The 17,828-nt window shown below is 37.5% G+C and overlaps 1 protein-coding gene across 1 annotated transcript; it reads left to right on the forward strand.

Annotated features, from left to right (window-relative positions):
- Window positions 1-4,457: 4,457 nt before the first annotated feature.
- On the forward strand, window positions 4,458-16,789 carry LOC130136967 (uncharacterized). Its single transcript, XM_056307620.1, has 2 exons — window positions 4,458-4,570; window positions 15,883-16,789. The coding sequence occupies exons 1-2, from the start codon at window positions 4,458-4,460 to the stop codon at window positions 16,628-16,630; spliced, it is 861 nt and encodes a 286-aa protein (XP_056163595.1). The 3' UTR covers window positions 16,631-16,789.
- The last annotated feature ends 1,039 nt before the right edge of the window (window positions 16,790-17,828 follow it).

The raw sequence follows: 17,828 nt of genomic DNA on the forward strand, positions 1-17,828 counted from the left end.
TTCGTATGACATATTCCTTTTTAAACTCCATGGACACTCCCTACTGAAAAAAACCCCTGATTTGTTTCTATTAATTGCTTGGCCTGAAGCATAGCAATATTGATTCAAGATAGCTGAAATGTTTTGGCATTCTCTAATGCTTCCTTCTAAGAAGAAAATCGAATCATCCGCAAAGAAAAGGTGGGATAAAGTGGGGCAGGATCTATTCATCTGGATCCCTTGAATACTCCCATTCTCCAAAGCACGTTTTAGCATGAAGGATAGACCATTCGCTACTAGAATAAACAAGTACGGGGATAGTCGATCGCCTTGGCGAATGCCTCGCAAAGGTTGGAAATAAGGCTGGGGCTCTCCATTGATTTTGACATTAAAAGTAACTGACGAAACACATTGCATAATCCAATTCACCCATTTTGAGCAGAATCCCATTTTCAACATACTGGCCTCCAAAAAATCCCATTCCACTATCGTAAGCCTTTTGCATATTCAGTTTTAGAATCGCCTGAAATTTCTTCTTTCTTTTTCGTACTCTCAACTGGTGGAGCACCTCTTGGACGATTAAGATATTGTCTTGAACCTGTCGTCCACATACGAAGGCACTCTGTTCTTCTGAAATCAACTACGGTAGCCACAGCTTGAGTCTATTTGCCATGACTTTAGAAATGATTTTATAGGCAAAGTTACATAAACTGATAGGTCGAAACTGCTCCAGTTTTTCGGGGTTTGAGACTTTTGGGATCAGGGTAATATGTGTTCTATTAAGCTCAGGGTCGAGGTACCCATATGTAAAGAAATTCTGTATCTTCTTAAACATATCGAGCTGGACATTTTCCCAATGATGTTGAAAGAATTGTCCATTCAAACCATCTGGCCCCAGTGCTTTGGTGGAACCTAGCTGGTGAATCGCCATCTTCACTTCCTCCAAGGATAAGTCTGCTATTAAACTGTGGTTTATTTCCTCCCCGACTAAACATGGATAGTTTTCCAAGACTGGTTCAAAGTTTAGAGAGCCGCAAGAACTATAAAGGTTTTGGAAAAAACTCACTGTCATTTGCTTCAACTGGTTGCTGTCCCGCACCCATTCATTGCTGGAGTTTTTTAACATCGTTATCCTGTTTCTTTGTCTCCTTTGAATCGTTGTTGCATGGAAGTATTTTGTATTTTTATCCCCCCACTTTAACCAGTTTATTCTCCATCTCATTCCCCAGTACATCTCCTCTTGTCGCCAAAGTTTTTCAATCTCCCCATTTAGAGAAGCAATTCGCTCTCTTTCACCACCCAAACCCGGGTTACTATTAATGGACATGAGTTCATTTTTCAAGGAGTTTATCTTCCAACAAGCATTGGTGAACTTTTTCCTACTCCATTTTTCCAGCAAATCAGCCTTAGAAGAATGCCAAACATCTCTAATAAGATGCCCACATTCAGCATCTTCTAGCCAAAAGGCTTCAAATCTGAATTCTTTTTTCCTCTTGACTAAATCCGGGAATAAAGAAATCATAATGGGGCTATGATCCGAACCTAAGGCCGGTAATGCTATAACTTCAGCCCTTGGGAAAGTAATCCTCCACTCTATAGTACAAACTGCTCGATCTAGTTTTTCCTTAATATATGCACTCCTCTCTCTATTGTTGGTCCATGTGAACGCTCACCGTTTACTCTCCAAATCCATCAAGTAACAAGCATCAAGACAATCCCTGAACGCTTGAATTTTGTAGTTTTCAGCCATACGCAAGCCAACCTTTTCCCAGTGATAAAGTACTTCATTAGAGTCTCCAACACAAACCCAAGGGAGTCGATTCGCTATGCTGATTTGATACAGTTCAGCCCATAGTTGTAGCCTAGAGTGGAAGTCATTTGGAGCATGGACAAAAGTGATTCGCATTCTCTGTTTGCTTTCTACAATCTCACATACAAGATTCACTAGATGCCCGGAGTATGAATCTATTGTGATCGACATAGTTTCATTCCAAAACAAAGCCATTCCCCCCGCTATGCCAACATGATTCACTATAAAGCACTTTTGGAACTGCAGCCTTCACTTCAAACGATGTACAACTTCTTCTTGATTTTTAGTTTCCATTAAAACCATTAAAGAGGGCCTCTCCTGAGTCACAAGAACTCTTAAAGCTTGATTTGTCAGGGGTGTGCCCAACCCCTAACAATTCCAGCATACGAGCTTCATTTGTAACCTAGTGGCTTATTGGCAGTGGCCACCAAAGCCCATATTTTCTCCTCTGAAAGCAACTGAATGGGAGTCTCAAGTAGCTAAGTTTCATCCAAAACGGGCATAATAGAACAGTTCTTCTCATAAGGACTGAAGCGTTTCGCTTTTTTACCTGCTGGAATCTTCTATCCTCAGCTTTTTCTTGTGCATTTCCGCAGGTTTTAAAGCTTTAGCAGACCAAGCGACCTTCTGTCACCAAGGCCAGTGCATCAACAGCCATTTGTTGACTGGCAAAATTGTCAAGACCAAGGACACAGAGAGAAGAAGAAAGAGCTGGTAGGGTTTGTGGGTAATGGGGGAAGGGGTTTAGGGTTTAACAGGGTTTTGGGTTTCTGATGTAAAGGGGTAATGATTTTTCCACGAAGAAGTGGAAAGATTGAAAAGAAAAAAAGGAAAGCGGATTGACATAGGAAAGGGATTAGAGTTAGAAATTTGGATTGAGATTGAAGAGAGCTACCACAAAATAGGGTAGAGAGAAGCTCTCATGATGAGAGAGAGAGAGAACTGGAATCGATTCCAGAGCCTGAAATTTTTACGGCAATTTCAATTGACTGGTTTTTAGAATTTTAGGGTACTTTAGGGCCTATTTAGTAACGTTTCTGTTTTTCTGTTCTTTTGTTCTCTGAAACAGAAAAAGAAGAAATTCGTTTAGTAACGTCAGTTAGTTTTTTTGTTCCCCGGAACAAAAAAGCGGTTAAAGAATAGATTTAGAACAGAAATAAGAAGTAAAAAAAATTTACTTTTCTGTTTTTAGAACAAAAGAGAAACAAGATCAGTTATTTCTTTCACAAGATATTATTATACTAAACCTTAAACTCTAAATCCTAAATCCCCAAAATCTTAAACCTCAATACCAAAACACTAAAACCCATAACACTAAAATAAAAAATCCTAAAACCCTAAACCTTCTAAACCCAAAAATCCAAACCCTAAATTCCAAACCAAAAACCTGAAACTCTAAACCCCAAAACTCTAAACTCGAAACCCTAAAACCTAAAATCGTAATTCCAAACCCTAAATCCTAAAACGCTCAACCGTAAAACCCCGAATCCTAAATCATAAACCCCAAACCCTAAACTGTAAACCCTAAACCACTAAACCACAAACCCTAAACCCAAACCCTTAAACCCTAAACTCGAAACACTAAATCTCAAACCCTAAATCCTAAAATCCAAAACTTAAAACCCAAAATCCCAAACCCTAAACCTCAAAATCGAAATCCTTAAACCCTAACCCCTAACCCAAAATCCTAAAATCCTACCCCCTGAACTGTAATTTCTTCAATCACCACTCGGTATTTGCTTTGTCTATAATGAGTAATTTTTTTTATGATTGTATTAAGGTCATCAAATTCTATATCATAATATATTATTATTCTATTTCTAGTCCAATTTTATTCAAACATGAATTATTAAGTCTCATCAACTGTAATTTCCTTGACCAACATCCGGTGTTTGCTTTGTCTATAAGGAGTAATTTTCTTTATGATTGTATTAAGGTCATCCAATTCTATATTATAATATATTATTATTTTATTTCTAGTCCAATTTTATCCGAATATGAATTGTTAAGTCTTCACTGACAATTTTATAATTAGATGAAAAAATTGGGAATAGAAATTTTTAGTGTCCTGCCAAATGCATTTCTATTCTTTTTCTACTCAAGGAATATAAATTTTGTGCAATTACTAAAGCATTTTTTTCTCAGAAACTCGTCTAGGGAATATAAATAGAAAAAATAATTTCTGAACAGAAATTGTCTCTAGAAACAGAAACGTTACTAAAAATACCCTCAATGAAACTTCATCAATCTGGTTATGTACCCGACATTGGCCATGGAGGGAAGGGAGAGAAGGGGAGGCGACCCCTTACCCGCAAAAAAAAAAAGTTACAAATATATGCTATAGAGAATTTAATCTCATATTTAGTTTCATGCTCAAAAATTTTATTTTTCAAAAAATTATATCAAAATCCATGTCAGTTTGCTTAAAATGAATTCCAGAATTTGACGGTTTCTTAGTTTTCTCAAATGGATCACCTCATAATATCGAGAACTCACTTCTTCCTCCCAGCTGTTCAGAATCACGGTCCCGCGCAGCTCTGGTGGTGGCGAGCATGTGCCGGTTCTCTTCCCCACCTCTCTATTCCTCTCAGTTCTTCCCTCTCGGGAAACTGAGGCTCACAATGATGGGTTTCAACAAGAGAGCAATCGAATGCGTTACATTGCAGACATGCGAATCATGCCCACCGGCACCCTTGAAGAAGAGAAATGGTGCAAAAAGTCAGACATGGGAAATCAAGTGGAACCTGGGTCACGTGAAGCAATGCCGGTCGGAATTCCCAGGTGAGAGGGGGGGTCGTTAGATTGAAATTCGAGTTTTCGTGGCAGATACTTCCTAATGGCCAATTGTGCGAACCGATGAATTTCGATGAAAAATATTTGCTAAGATTTTGTTGCAATAGAGCTTTATTCAAAGTGTGGGATGCAGGAGGCGACAGAGGAACCGAAAGGGTAAATAGGAATTTAAGGAGATTGAGTTCGGTTCCACTCTTCCATGAGTGAATCAGCTAACTGTTTCATTCTGTAGGAAAGATCCTTCGAGACCGGTGAAAATTTTTTACAGCCTCGATGAAGCCAGTTGAAATCATGCTTTCTTCCTTTGTTTTCTGCATTTTCTCTACTTAGTGAGTTTCGCTGTAATTAGAGAACAAAAAGATGAGCAACAAATACTTAGGAAAAAGTTGCTTAGGAAGATATTGTTGTGGTTGGGCGATTGCAATAAGCTTGTCATGCTAGCTTCAAACATGTTGAGGTTCGAGCTAAATCTTGGCATCTTGCTGGCACTTTTTTTCTTGGCCCTCCTCTGAAATATGATCTCATAGTTAAATATAGATGCCATTGGGGGATTCTTAATTCCCCATGCAATAACTTCTCTCTCCAAAGGCATAAAATCATCTGGAGGAGCTTGAAACAAATTGAATGATCTTTATTTTCACTTGTTACTTCATACAAGAACTTAGCAGTTTAGCCATTGCCTTGGACCTCTCGGTAATAAAGGCGATCACTTACATTAGAAAGCACCAGAGTCACTGATTTCATCCCTTTCTAAAGAATGCTATTCTTAGACTTGATACAAAATTGAACGAAAGGATTCATATATTCGAACCTGCTTAGTGGGATGAGATTTAGTTTGTTGCTCTTATTGTTGTTGTTGCTCATTTCTAGACCACCTTTCCTATTTAATTGATGCACTGTACAATCTATTAATTTGACAGATAGCACTGTATTATAAGCTATAGTAATTTTATCAACTTCCTGAGCAGATCATATTCGGTCAGACAATTAGCTGCCACGGCATATGGGGCCCTCTGCGCTGTAGCTTTTTCTATTCCAATAACTTCTAATGGAAGACAACATTGTCATGCTTTTACTATGGTGGATAGGTTCATTAGCTGGTCACTACCATCGCTCCTAACATAATTGCTGGAGATGGTACAGCAGAACTGGTACTCGACAGCCTCCAGTTTCTTAACGTTGGGAATTTTAATGGAAATGAAAAATATGCATTACCAATTCTCAAAGCATGCTCACAGCTACTCCAAGATGAGTGAAGCTCCTTGAGTTTATTGCATAGCCTCTTGGCATTATAACTCTGATCTCACTAAACTTTTCTATATGCTTCCAAACCCACTTTTGTGGACATTGTGGATCTGCTTCTTGGTTGGGCATTGATACCGGACTTCGGAGAATCAGAGAGACATGTTATTGTGGATTTTTTCATGCAATTCCAAAAGCATTGGGTCCGTAATTTGCAGTTCTCGCTTGGATTGATGTCGAAGTTCCAGGGTGACATGGATGCGCTACCGCGTGATGGGGTCTGGGTACTCCACAACAATTTCGAAGACTGCTCTCCCTGCTCTTTTGTTTTTATACCATCCTGCAGTCCACTGCTTCTGGGTTGAAGCAAATCTTCTTGGACAAATAAGCGTCCACTTAACAAGATGCTACCGCAGCTGAAAAGTGCAATATTTGACGTTTAAGAATCCTCCAAAATCTGCCGATTCACTTGCAGATGTATGATGGCCATCTGATGGATGGCAATCCTGTGTATAGCCGGTAAGATGATAAGAACTTATGCGTGTGTACCTTTAAATTTGAAGGAAGAAATGGATTTTAGTTTTCGTGGACCATGAATTTTTGATTTTGCAAAGATCTCGCCTAATTCCAATGTAATGTCTTTAGGCGAACTATACATCATGACAGACGTAGATTTCCGATGGCCAGTCAACAAAAGTAAAAAGCTCTGGAAGAAATCACATAAGATTGATTTTGGTAAATCAGCTGAAAATTATCGCCTCCTTTTTGAATTTTTGAGCTATGTGACGGAGTTGCACAATCAAGAATGGGTTGGGCTGACATTTATGTCTGGATATGCCAAAACCCGGATCCGAAATACAGAAGACCACCGGGTTAAATCCACTGCTTTAATACTCGTCAATTTAGGCAGCATCAACACTAGACCTCACTCCACTCGTTCGCCATTCCCTCGCTTCATCAATCCCGCACTTCTCTCGCTCTCTCTGTGTGAACTGTCGCTGGAGTTGAAGTTGGCAGCTCTACGGCACTACTAAGAACTAAGAAGCTGTTAGAAATGTAATAGGCAATAATGTTTTTCTAATTGTGTCATGTTTAGGATGAAGGATAACGTGTCATGTTTATGATGAAGGATAATTTAGTGCTTTATTCCTTATAGCAGACACTAATGCAACAAGGGATGTTGTTTTCATTTGGTCATGGAATAACCTTAATTTATGACATTATTGCAAACTTTCTAGAAGTTGTAAGCATCACAAAATGTATGTAGCCTCCAATATCGACATATAGCAAAAACAGATGGAAGGAAAGTGAAGTCCTTTTTTGGTGTTTCTTGAAAATAAGTTACTGTTGTTTATTTTGTTATTTTTCTTTACGTGTAGATTCTTATTTGTAGATTGATTGATAGGCCTATACGTCCGACAATGCTGAAGGGCTTGTACCATGAAACTCAAGTTCTATCTTGAATTGCTCATTGCATGCTTAATTTTCTTGTGGCTGACGGATTCTTGGTTCGACACACTTAAGACCCACTGTTAAATTTTGATATTTGATGTTCTTCTCTCGATATATTTTTATTGTTGGAATTCACTTGCATACCTCATAAACCAACTTTTCTAGGCATGACCTAAATAAACTATATCCATTTTTTAAAACCTTTCTTTGCATAAGTTGTTAGATACGAGTGTATTAAGATTATTTGATCCTGAAAGTATGTTCCTGGTTTAATCTGAAGGGCTTCTCTGATCAAATCCTTTGCTGTCTGGACTTGATACAAGGAGGAAAGCGGAGTGATGGTTGAACGCCTGATCAAATAAGGCCAATTAACTCAAGGCGCGGATTGCTTCCTAGGGCACATGGAAGTGTCCTTTTTACACGCGGCAAAACACAGGTTTGCCATATGCATTCTTCTGTTATGAAAATGAACCAGTCGCTTCTCTTTTGCTGGTTGAATGGAAACGGTTTCCTCTAATTTTTGCTGGAACTTTCTTTTTCTCTTTTGAAGTGCTCTTCCATCTGCAACTTGCTAAAGTTAGATCTAGGTAGTGTATATCTTGGAGGCACTCATTCGTGTGCCAGTTCCCTGCAACCTTATTAGTATACTTTTGCATGCACTTTCATCTCTGAGATTTTGCGACTTCTTTTTGGCTTATCTGTTGAAGTAGTGTCACATGCAAAAAATAGCACAGACTGAGATATATTCCTTCTCGAGACTTGAATTACGTGCGCTACAAGTCTCCTAAATGCTTGTACTGTCAAATTCAGTGTTACTACAAATCAGACTGGTTTAGATTCAGTACGATACATTCTAACGACCGATGCAGCAATGCACATGCACCAAAATATTGACCCGTGTTATCTGGCTCCATATTTTGTTGTTGAGGTGGAACTGTTCTGTTTTCTCTAATTAACTCCTCGTTTATTCTTTCCTATGGCCACCGAGATGTTTAACATTCTTCTGTTGTTTCAGTTTTGAGCTTATTAATTAACAGCTTCAGTAACCCTAATATGACTAAAACAGTCTTTTTATATTTCTATACAGAAGCCGGAGATAATATTGTCCATTTCGTTCAACAATAATGTACTTCTTGGCTTTTACTTATCAGATCCTTTACTTGGTTTTTTCTGTCATTAGCAGTGGTACTCTTGGTACTGAGCGAATGGCACAATGGGTAGACAACGTTGTGGGTGATGATGCATTGAAGAGGTTCTAACTTCAGGTCTCTGTAGACATTTCATGGAATTCACAATACATCAATATGTTGGGATGTTGGGCGTATGGGATAGCAATGGGGATGGAGTTGGATACACAGATATTTTGGTGGTGATGGCACCCTTCTTATTCTTTCTGATATTACTGGCTCTGAAGATGCATCTGGAGACGTGGATTTTAATGAGATTTGTTGTGTTGTAGTTGTTTCGTGAACTTCTTATTCTCATCAATTCGTTTACTTTCCAAAGTGCCGATGCTGCAAACCACCCATAGAATAAGTAGAAATCTATTTTTCAATTTGAGATCATTGAGGATCAGGTTAGGAGGACAGCATTTTGGGGCTAAGCAAACAACAGGGCATGCAAAAGTCCCAGCGGCCCGGTGTTCAATCGATGGCATTCGTCCGGTATCATATTGGCGGATCAAGTTGGTTAAAGAAACAAGAGTATGATTGGTTGGTTTATATCCATTTGGTTTCTTTTCCCGGTAGCTGAAAATGAAGATGGCATGACTGTATTTTAGATGGACATAAAGGTTTCTGTTATTTACTTGTCAATAATCCATGGTTCAGTACCACTCTTCTAACCTGCACTCCTCTCAAAAGGATAGGGACACAACCACCCTAGACATTTGGTGAACCTTTCTTCAGAGTGGCGATAGCTAGGCCAACTAACAAGTTTCTAGATCAACCTAATGATCTATTACTCATGAAAACGCGAGCCAAAATACAAGATCTATAATTGCCAATATCCTCTTCCTCAACTTCATGAACACAAATCTGCAAATATAAAACAAAAACAAGTTTCTAGATAAAATTTTGCGTCGTGATATAATGTTGCAATCACTAAAATATTCATAATCAACACATAACCAACTCAAAGTGGCCAGTCATGATATTTATAGATCAGCAGCCACATTTTTGTTAATTCTAGTGGCAACATTTGCAATGAAGATTCGCATGCATAAAATCTGCTACTATAAGTGAAAAACTGAAGAGTGCAAATAAGCTTGGTCAGACGGAAGCACCAACCAATCACCAACAATGAGTTTAATCAAGCTCACCCGGACCACAATTTGCTTCGAGCAAGTAAGGTGCTTCAATTATGCTGATCTCTATCCCGTGAGAGAGTATTAGTATATGACATCAATTACCAACTCAGAATATTTCTAATAATTGACCACGAATTGATTACATGGTGAAATATAATTATGATAGGTGTTTAACATAGGAAAATAGTTCTTGGATTAGATCTTGCATGGGAGTTTCTATGCGAAACACTCTCGTGTCCCTGTTCATCCGGCTTTCTTCACCCCTAAAAAAAATATCAAACAGCAGAATGAACATATTGAGATTTGTTCTCAATTACCATTGCGAAATCCTCCAAAGCTCTGCTTCAACCGCTGCAAAAATAGAGAAAATCCAGAGCAAACAAACGAAATCAAATAGCAACAACCGAGATAGACATGAAGAGAGTCAACTCTTGGAGATTATGGGCCAACCTTCTATTGTAAATTTTTCGTTCCTATTGTTGCACATTATTATAGGCAGAAGCGAACGATATATTCTGGAAGTACTATGTGTGAGAGTTTCACGACAAGAAAGAAGCATCCAGAGAAAGACTGCACCTATTACTATTAGTGCTTTGATTTTTTTCTTGGTTTTTTTTAAGTTACAGAAAAAAAAAAAAGCATGAGGTGGCCCCTTCAGTTCCAATAGGCTGAACTGGCAAGGAAATGGGCCCGGCCGTACGGTCCGCTTATTCACCGGCTCGGGCTTGTCGTAGACTTGGTCTTTGGAGATTCCTTTACTTTTTCCCTTGAATGGGGGAGGTGAATCTTCCATTAATTGATTTGAGAGCCTACTCGCTTCTATGACTTTTTGAGACCATAAAATTTAATAGGAACTTTTTGATGTCGATTGCAAGAAAGACTAATAGCGAAGAAAGGCTTGGTCCAATAAGACAATTGCTATAAGCACACAGTGAATCGACTATGAGGCAAAGGATGATTAAAAACAAAACAATATATGAAGTGATGAGTTTGAAACCTTATGATCGCAATGATTTTCTCGAAACTCGGCACTGCATGAGTGGGCGGGACAACATGCCAACGATGTAATGTCAGGAATTGAAGTAAAAGCCCAAAACATGCGCCAACACATGCTAATTATTTGTAAAGTTTAATAATGGACTCGCCCAACGGTCCAGCCCTTAGTCCAACGGCCATATATTTGTAAGGTTTTGAAGATTTAGCCGTCTGAGGTATCAAACTGATGTGACTTGTTCACGTCACAGCCCTTTTCTTGAACATTTGAAGTTCACGCAGTGCTTGATGGAGCCCGCAGTGGTGCCCTGAACCACTGCCCAGTCATGGCCGCACCACCACTACATCTCCACAGCGCCTATTGTCAATGCCGTGTCGACCTCGGTGGAGACAATAGCCGACATATCCTCGAACATGACCGTAGCTGTACAACCTTTTGATTTAGTCCAAATAAAGCTCAACCAACTTCACTTACATGTGAACGTCTGAACTGGATCCAAGGACGGAGCGTCACTTATTTGAGTGGGTCTCGAAGTTCTATTTTTCATATGATACATGGTACACCTGTAAATTTTTATATGAAGTGTATATTTGACCTCTTTTGTAGACTTCAACCCCACTAAATTTTCGAAATTATAAACTTCACCCCTCAATATGAAAAGAAACAAGTGGCATAAAAAAGTGCAAAATTAAAAAAAAATTGAATTTTTCCAAAAAATAAAAAGATAAAGCATATTAGAAGTTCGAACTTTATATGTATGGGAATGTATTCGATTAATGAGCCCTTTTTTTGTTTCTGGTGAGTCATAAAATTTTCAATTAATGCAACCAAATCCCAATTTTCTTTATGGAAATGCAGTCAGGTCATCACTTGTACATTGTTGAGGAAAAATAAAGCATATACCGCTAGTGTAAAGGAAATTTTACACAGGGGACCTTAACCACCATTGATTTGAAAATTTTATCTATCTACTCTTTTAAATAAATGGTGGATTTAGGATGTTTATGTAAATATTTTTTACATTGGATGTGTACATTATAATTACTCTTAAAAAGATTAAGACTTGATAGTTTCAAATGAATGGCTTATGATTATATTGCACTTCATATTGCAGTTTTAAAAGTTCCGATGAACTTTTTTCATAAAAACATATCCAATCATATAAAATATTACTTCATGTAAAAGGTACCTATTTTTTTTTGCACAAAAAAATTCTTATGTGACAATTGATAAGTAATTTTTCATCCTTTAGATTTTGTGCTTAAATAAAATCTTCTCTCATAATAGTATTATATAATAAGAAAATAAAATCCATGGCTAAAATTACTCCTACCCTTGCTATATTGACATCCCTGATGAAAAGTTCACTCTTCGTCCGACGGGATCTTTTGTCCATTTGTTTAATGTCAATTGGGCCGGTCCGTCGACGTTTTTGTCTTTTGATTGTGGTCAACAATTATCACCTGTTCGTCTAATTTGTTTTTGATAGTGAGTGAGATTATCGATATAATCATTCTTTATTAGCTTAGGAAGACAGCTCGAATTCTAGATTTTATACCAATTATTCAATTGGCGACATGATATACAAGCAACCCCTTTGATTTCCTGCGCTACCATTTTGGTACTATTATTTTATTTTTGGTGGGACAAGATACTATCCTTTCATTTTATGCATTTCGTCGCTGTTTCCAACCTAATAAAGTGGGGATAAGAATTTTGGATACTACAAATGGTATGCGTTTCTGTTTCTAGAACGTTTATAGAAACTCTATGATGTGATGTTTGAGTCTTTAACTTACAGAAACTCATTTAATACTAATGCAACCTTTATATGTGAATTTTCTTCCTATAAGAAAATAAAAACTTTTGCTGGTGGTGAAATGACTCCATTTTCGAAGAGATTGTCATTGACCCGGAACTGAAATGGTTATAAATTTAGGCTTAATACAGTCTCATATTCAATTCATACCGGGCATAATCTCTTGTCGGAGTAATTTCCTACTTATGATTCGTGCAACTCCAACACTGAGGCAATTTATTTGATGGATTCCCTCTCGTTTTCTTGAAAATTGCTCCAGAATGTCCTTTCATTCATAAAAAAAAAATGGAAGATAGCTCCATACCCTTTATATTGACAATTATCTCAATTTATGTGTAGTAACATATCAGTCATGTGGGTAGAGATGATTCAAACCTTAAACATGGAAAATGCCTCATGATCATATACATGAAGAACCAAGCGAAAACACTTTTCTTTGGTCACCCTACGTGACAGTGGTGGGATGGAAGGACTATTCCCTTTCAATGTGATTGCTCATGTATTTCAATTGTCTTTCTTTTCTATACTTTCTCGTTGTAGCCAGGTTACCTTGACTGGAAAACTAGATTCTTAAAGAAAAAAAAAGAAAAAATAATAAAAAAAGAAATTGTATATATAATTCTAGAAGGAAGAGAAAAATATAAAGAGTGATGCCCTTCCAAGTCTTATAATTCCTCTAAGGCATCAATTTTCTTAGGACAAACTGCACCTACTGGGATCAACTCACGAGCTTGAATGCTTATCAAAATCATACCAATTTAGAGCCATGTTGATTTTCTTTGTAACACAAGCACGTTGCTTTAATTGATTGCACCAATGTCTGTCTCGATATGAAAAAACTCAATTTTTCTTAGATTGAAATCTCATTGACTTAAGTTGCAAATATAGATAGTGCCACTCCACTAACTCATTGACTTAGCCCTTATTTAGTCTCTTATGTTATCACAGCACATGAAGCAACTATAGTTCTTTTCTCTCACTTTTTTTTTCACAATTAGTTAATTACTTTTTCGCTTTTCGGCAAATTGTTAAAATGTTTGGGATTAAATTGGCATAATTAAGGTTTAGGACTAAATTGGCACAATTGAAAAATTTAGGACTGAATTGACACAAGTGAGATATGTTTAGGACTTTTTTGGTAATTTTCCCTATTTGAATAGGGTCTCGAATTTGTATTTTCCATAATATAGGCCTAAATTTTTTTACATGAAGTGTACATTTGACATCTTTTGTAGATTTTGACCCCACTATATTTTTGAAATTACAAAATTGACCCTTCAAAATATGAATAACCAAATGACATCAAAGAAAGCACCAATATTTAAAATTTACATTTCAATTTTTTAAAAAGATAAAGGTAAAAAAAATAGCATATTAGAAGTTCGAATTTTTATGAGTGGAATGCAGTTGAGTGATGAGCCTTTTTTATTGCGAATGAGCTCTAAATTTTTCAAGTGATGCTATCGAATCCCAATTTTTTTTTTTGAAAGTGCAGTCAAGTCTATCTAGTTATCACTTCTCCATTGTCTTGTACAATTAAACTTCTAACACTATCACTTTAGCAATTTACAGTACTAATACCCATTAAACTTTGTCACCTTTTGAAAAGATGCATAATATAGCATATACCGTCACTAGAAAAGAAATTTTACACAAGGGGCCTTATTCACCTTTTCAAATCAACAGTGGATTTGCGTCCAAATTTTGTTTACACTGGAGGTGGACATTATAATTACTCTTAACAAGATTAAGACTTGATAGTATCACATGAATGATTTATGACTAGATTGCATTTCATACTAAGGTTTAGAATTTCAGAAGAGCTTTTTTGTGTAAAATTTCATCCAATCATATAAAGCATTGCTCATATAAAAGGTAACTATTTTGTTGTTGCACCAAAAAAATTCTTATATGACAATTTATGTAATTTGTTGTGCTTTAGTTTTTGTATTAATATAAAATCATGTCTCATAATAATATGATACAATAGAACCATAAAAATCTACGGCTAAACTTACTTTGACCCTAGCAATATTGACACCACTTATGAAATGTTCAATGTCAATTGGGCCGGTCCATCAACGTTTTTGTCTTTCGATTGCGGTCCCCAATTATCACTTGTTCTTCTTCTTTATTTATTTATTGTTTGTCTTTATTAGCTTAGGAAGAGAGCTCAAAATTCGTTTTTTAATGCACATTATTGATTTTGCAATATGATATCCTACCAACCCCTTAATTTCCTACGCTGCCATTTTGTTAGTATAATTTTATGCATCACATTACTAAATTCAACCTATTCAAGTGGGGATAAGAGATACTACAAATAGAATGCGTTTCTGTTTCAAGAAAATCACAGCCCTTTTCACCAAAACTGCATGCATATTTTATTTTGAGTCTTTGACTTGTAGGAACTCATTCAATGCTAGTGCAACCTACATGTGAGATGTTTGTACCTCAAATGAGAAAACAAATCTTTTGCCAGTGAAATAGCTCCATTTTCGGAGAGATTCTCGTTGATTCGGAACTGAAATGGCTTTGGACTCGGGTTCAACACAAGATCTCATATTCAATTTGTACTCGACGCAATCTCTTATGAAGTAATTTCCTCTGTACGAATCGACCATCTGGAATATGATAGCCATTTTTTTGGTCAATCAGGAAAATGGATTCACTCTCGTTTCATTAAAATTGCTCTAGAATACCTGTCATCAATAAAATGTTAAACTCAAATCACAAAAGAAATACTCAGGAAGCATAAGACCATATAACCAGAATCAAGCGAAAGCACTTTCTTTTGGTCACTCTATGTGACAGCGGTGGGATAGAAGGGACTATTCCTTTTTAATGGGTCTTATTGACCATAAAAGGAAAAAAAAAAAGAGTGATGCTCTTCCAAGTCTTATAATTCCTTTAATGTGTTGATTTTCTTAGGACAAACTGCACCTATTGGGATCATCTCATAAGCTTGGATGCTTATCAAAATCATTCCAAATTAGAGCCACATTGATCTTATTTGTAACATAGGCGCGTTCTTTTAATTGATAGCATTAATGTCCGTCTCAACATGAAAATCTCAATTTTTCTAAGAATGAAATCTCATTGACTTAAGTGGCAAAAATAGATAGTTCCACTCGACAAACTCATTGACTTAGCCCTTACTTAGTCTCTTATGTCATCACGGTACATGAGACAACTGTAGTCCTTCTCTCTATTTCACAGTTAATTAATTACTTTTTGGCTTTTCGGAAATTTTCATGATTCCAAGCGATCCTAATAAATGCACTTGCACTCCACTTTAGGGATAGAAACAAACTGCGATAGTGACAAACAATCACTACAGCATGTGCAGACACAATAGTCAACTACATTAATTGAATAGATGTTGTGTGTTCATTTCATCCTCGAGCCGCCTTATTTATAGACTCCGCGGGTATACTCGAGATTTCATAAACCTCATCGTAAGCTGATACATTACATCTTTTCAGAATGAGACCTTTGAAGCTCTTCCTTCTCTTCACCTTTGTCCTCGTCGCTCTGAAACCAACACAAGCAGCTCGAGACATCATCTGTGAAGTCCTCGACAACACCTCCGAAACCCTTGACCCCAGATTCGGGGACGAGATCGGATTTGGATACGCTTTGGAAGCTTTATCAGACGCTTCTGACTTTGTCTTTGAGACGTTCAATCAAAGCAACGGTGGGGGAAGAGGCTACCCGACAGTTCTCATGATCATCGAGAGCTTCCTCGCCAACGGATATTCCCCCACCATCGCGACCAACAATGGCAGCCAATTCCGAGTGAACGCAGACTACCTCCAGGCCTACGTTGGTGACGTGAAGGCTGAGTTCACGGGGATCGTATACCACGAAAGCGCTCGCGTATGGCAATGGACAGGCAATGATACTGCCCCCATTGGCCTTATCACAGGCATCGCTGACTACATCCGATTGAGGGCGAGATGGCCATCAAAGTATTGGCCGCCGAGAGGATCCGGTTGCAGATGGGATGATGGGTATGCTGTGACGGCGTATTTCCTGGAGTTTTGCAGCAGGAAGAGGCGTGGGTTCGTGTCAGACCTCAATGCGATGATGGAGAATTCGTACTCTGATTCGTTCTTCGTGATCCTACTCGGTCAGTCTGTGGATGAATTATGGAAGGAGTATATTATGTCCCACAATGAGACCGATGTCCTAGAACCAGCAATAGCACCAGAGCATGGCGTACTGAATTAATCAATCAGGTGACTATATGAGACAACTATGATAATGTCTAGGGGGTGGTTTTCCTTTTTCCTCATCTATAAATATACGATTCAATAAAATGTTGAGGAAGTACCAAAGCAGGAAAGATTACTAAGGGTTCATTATGCAGGAGCTTGTATTTTCATTGCATCTTTGCATCTCTCTCTCTCTCTCTCTCTTTCTCTCTGAAGTTTAGTAAGCTGTCTGTGAAAGCATATCACTTTAAAATATCAAAGAGGTAAAAAAAGAAAAAAGAAACTGGTGCTCCATCTGTTTGCAACGATTAGCATTTCTCCCAGAAGTCACGAAAAATTTGTTTTTCTTTTTTTGATTTTCGGCTCGCAAGTCATCAAATCTAATGAATAACACAACTTTTACATACACAAAAAAGTCAAGAAATTGTTTCCACCGCCACATCAGTTAGATCGTGAAAAATCACAATGTGTTTCCAAAAAGATGGGAAGAGCGGCAACCAAATCCAATATTCAATAAACATGTCAAAATTGCATATAAACATTCTCCATCACCAAACTTTGCTAAATCCATCGACGTATGGCTACTATCGTAGGAATTGTCTTTGATGTGTTGTTGGTTTAAAGTTTGAACTAGACCCAATCACTGTGCGAACCTAGACGTGCTCGGGCCGAAGCTTCTCGTGTTCAGACTTTCCAGGGACCTTCCATAGGCCTAAGCCCGACCAATGCAAAAACTTGAGTTTGGGAAGCTTGCCTAGATGCGCAACATTTATTTATAGGATTAATTGAAAATAAAAAAACGAAATATGAGCTGAAATAATTACCGGAATTTGTGTTGTTATACGTTACTACTTTGCCCTTGTGTTATGTATTGCTTTGTTTCTTTTTCATATCAGAATTTGGCCCCCATTTTGTTTCTTTTAATCTTTATATATTTATGTGTCGAGGTAGGAAAGTCAATGAAAACTAAATGTAAAAATATTTTCGAGAGCTAGGCTTGAAAAAACAGTTCGCCAGCCAGCGATCCAAAGCAAAAAGTAGCCAAACCCGCCCACATTCTAGGTGGGTCGATCCTACTGTTCATTGATCAGGTCTAGCACAAAAGGAGAAATTGACTCATCTTTTTGGCTCCCATGCTTTAGCCCAACAACAAATTAAAAAGAGCTATTTAATGCATCTACACTAGACTATCCTATAATTTGTAAATCTCAAAA

This window comes from Syzygium oleosum, unplaced genomic scaffold (assembly GCF_021117445.2).
Source record: "Syzygium oleosum isolate NSW1041296 unplaced genomic scaffold, Sole_v2.1 Sole_v2.56, whole genome shotgun sequence".
Taxonomy (NCBI): Eukaryota; Viridiplantae; Streptophyta; class Magnoliopsida; order Myrtales; family Myrtaceae; genus Syzygium; species Syzygium oleosum.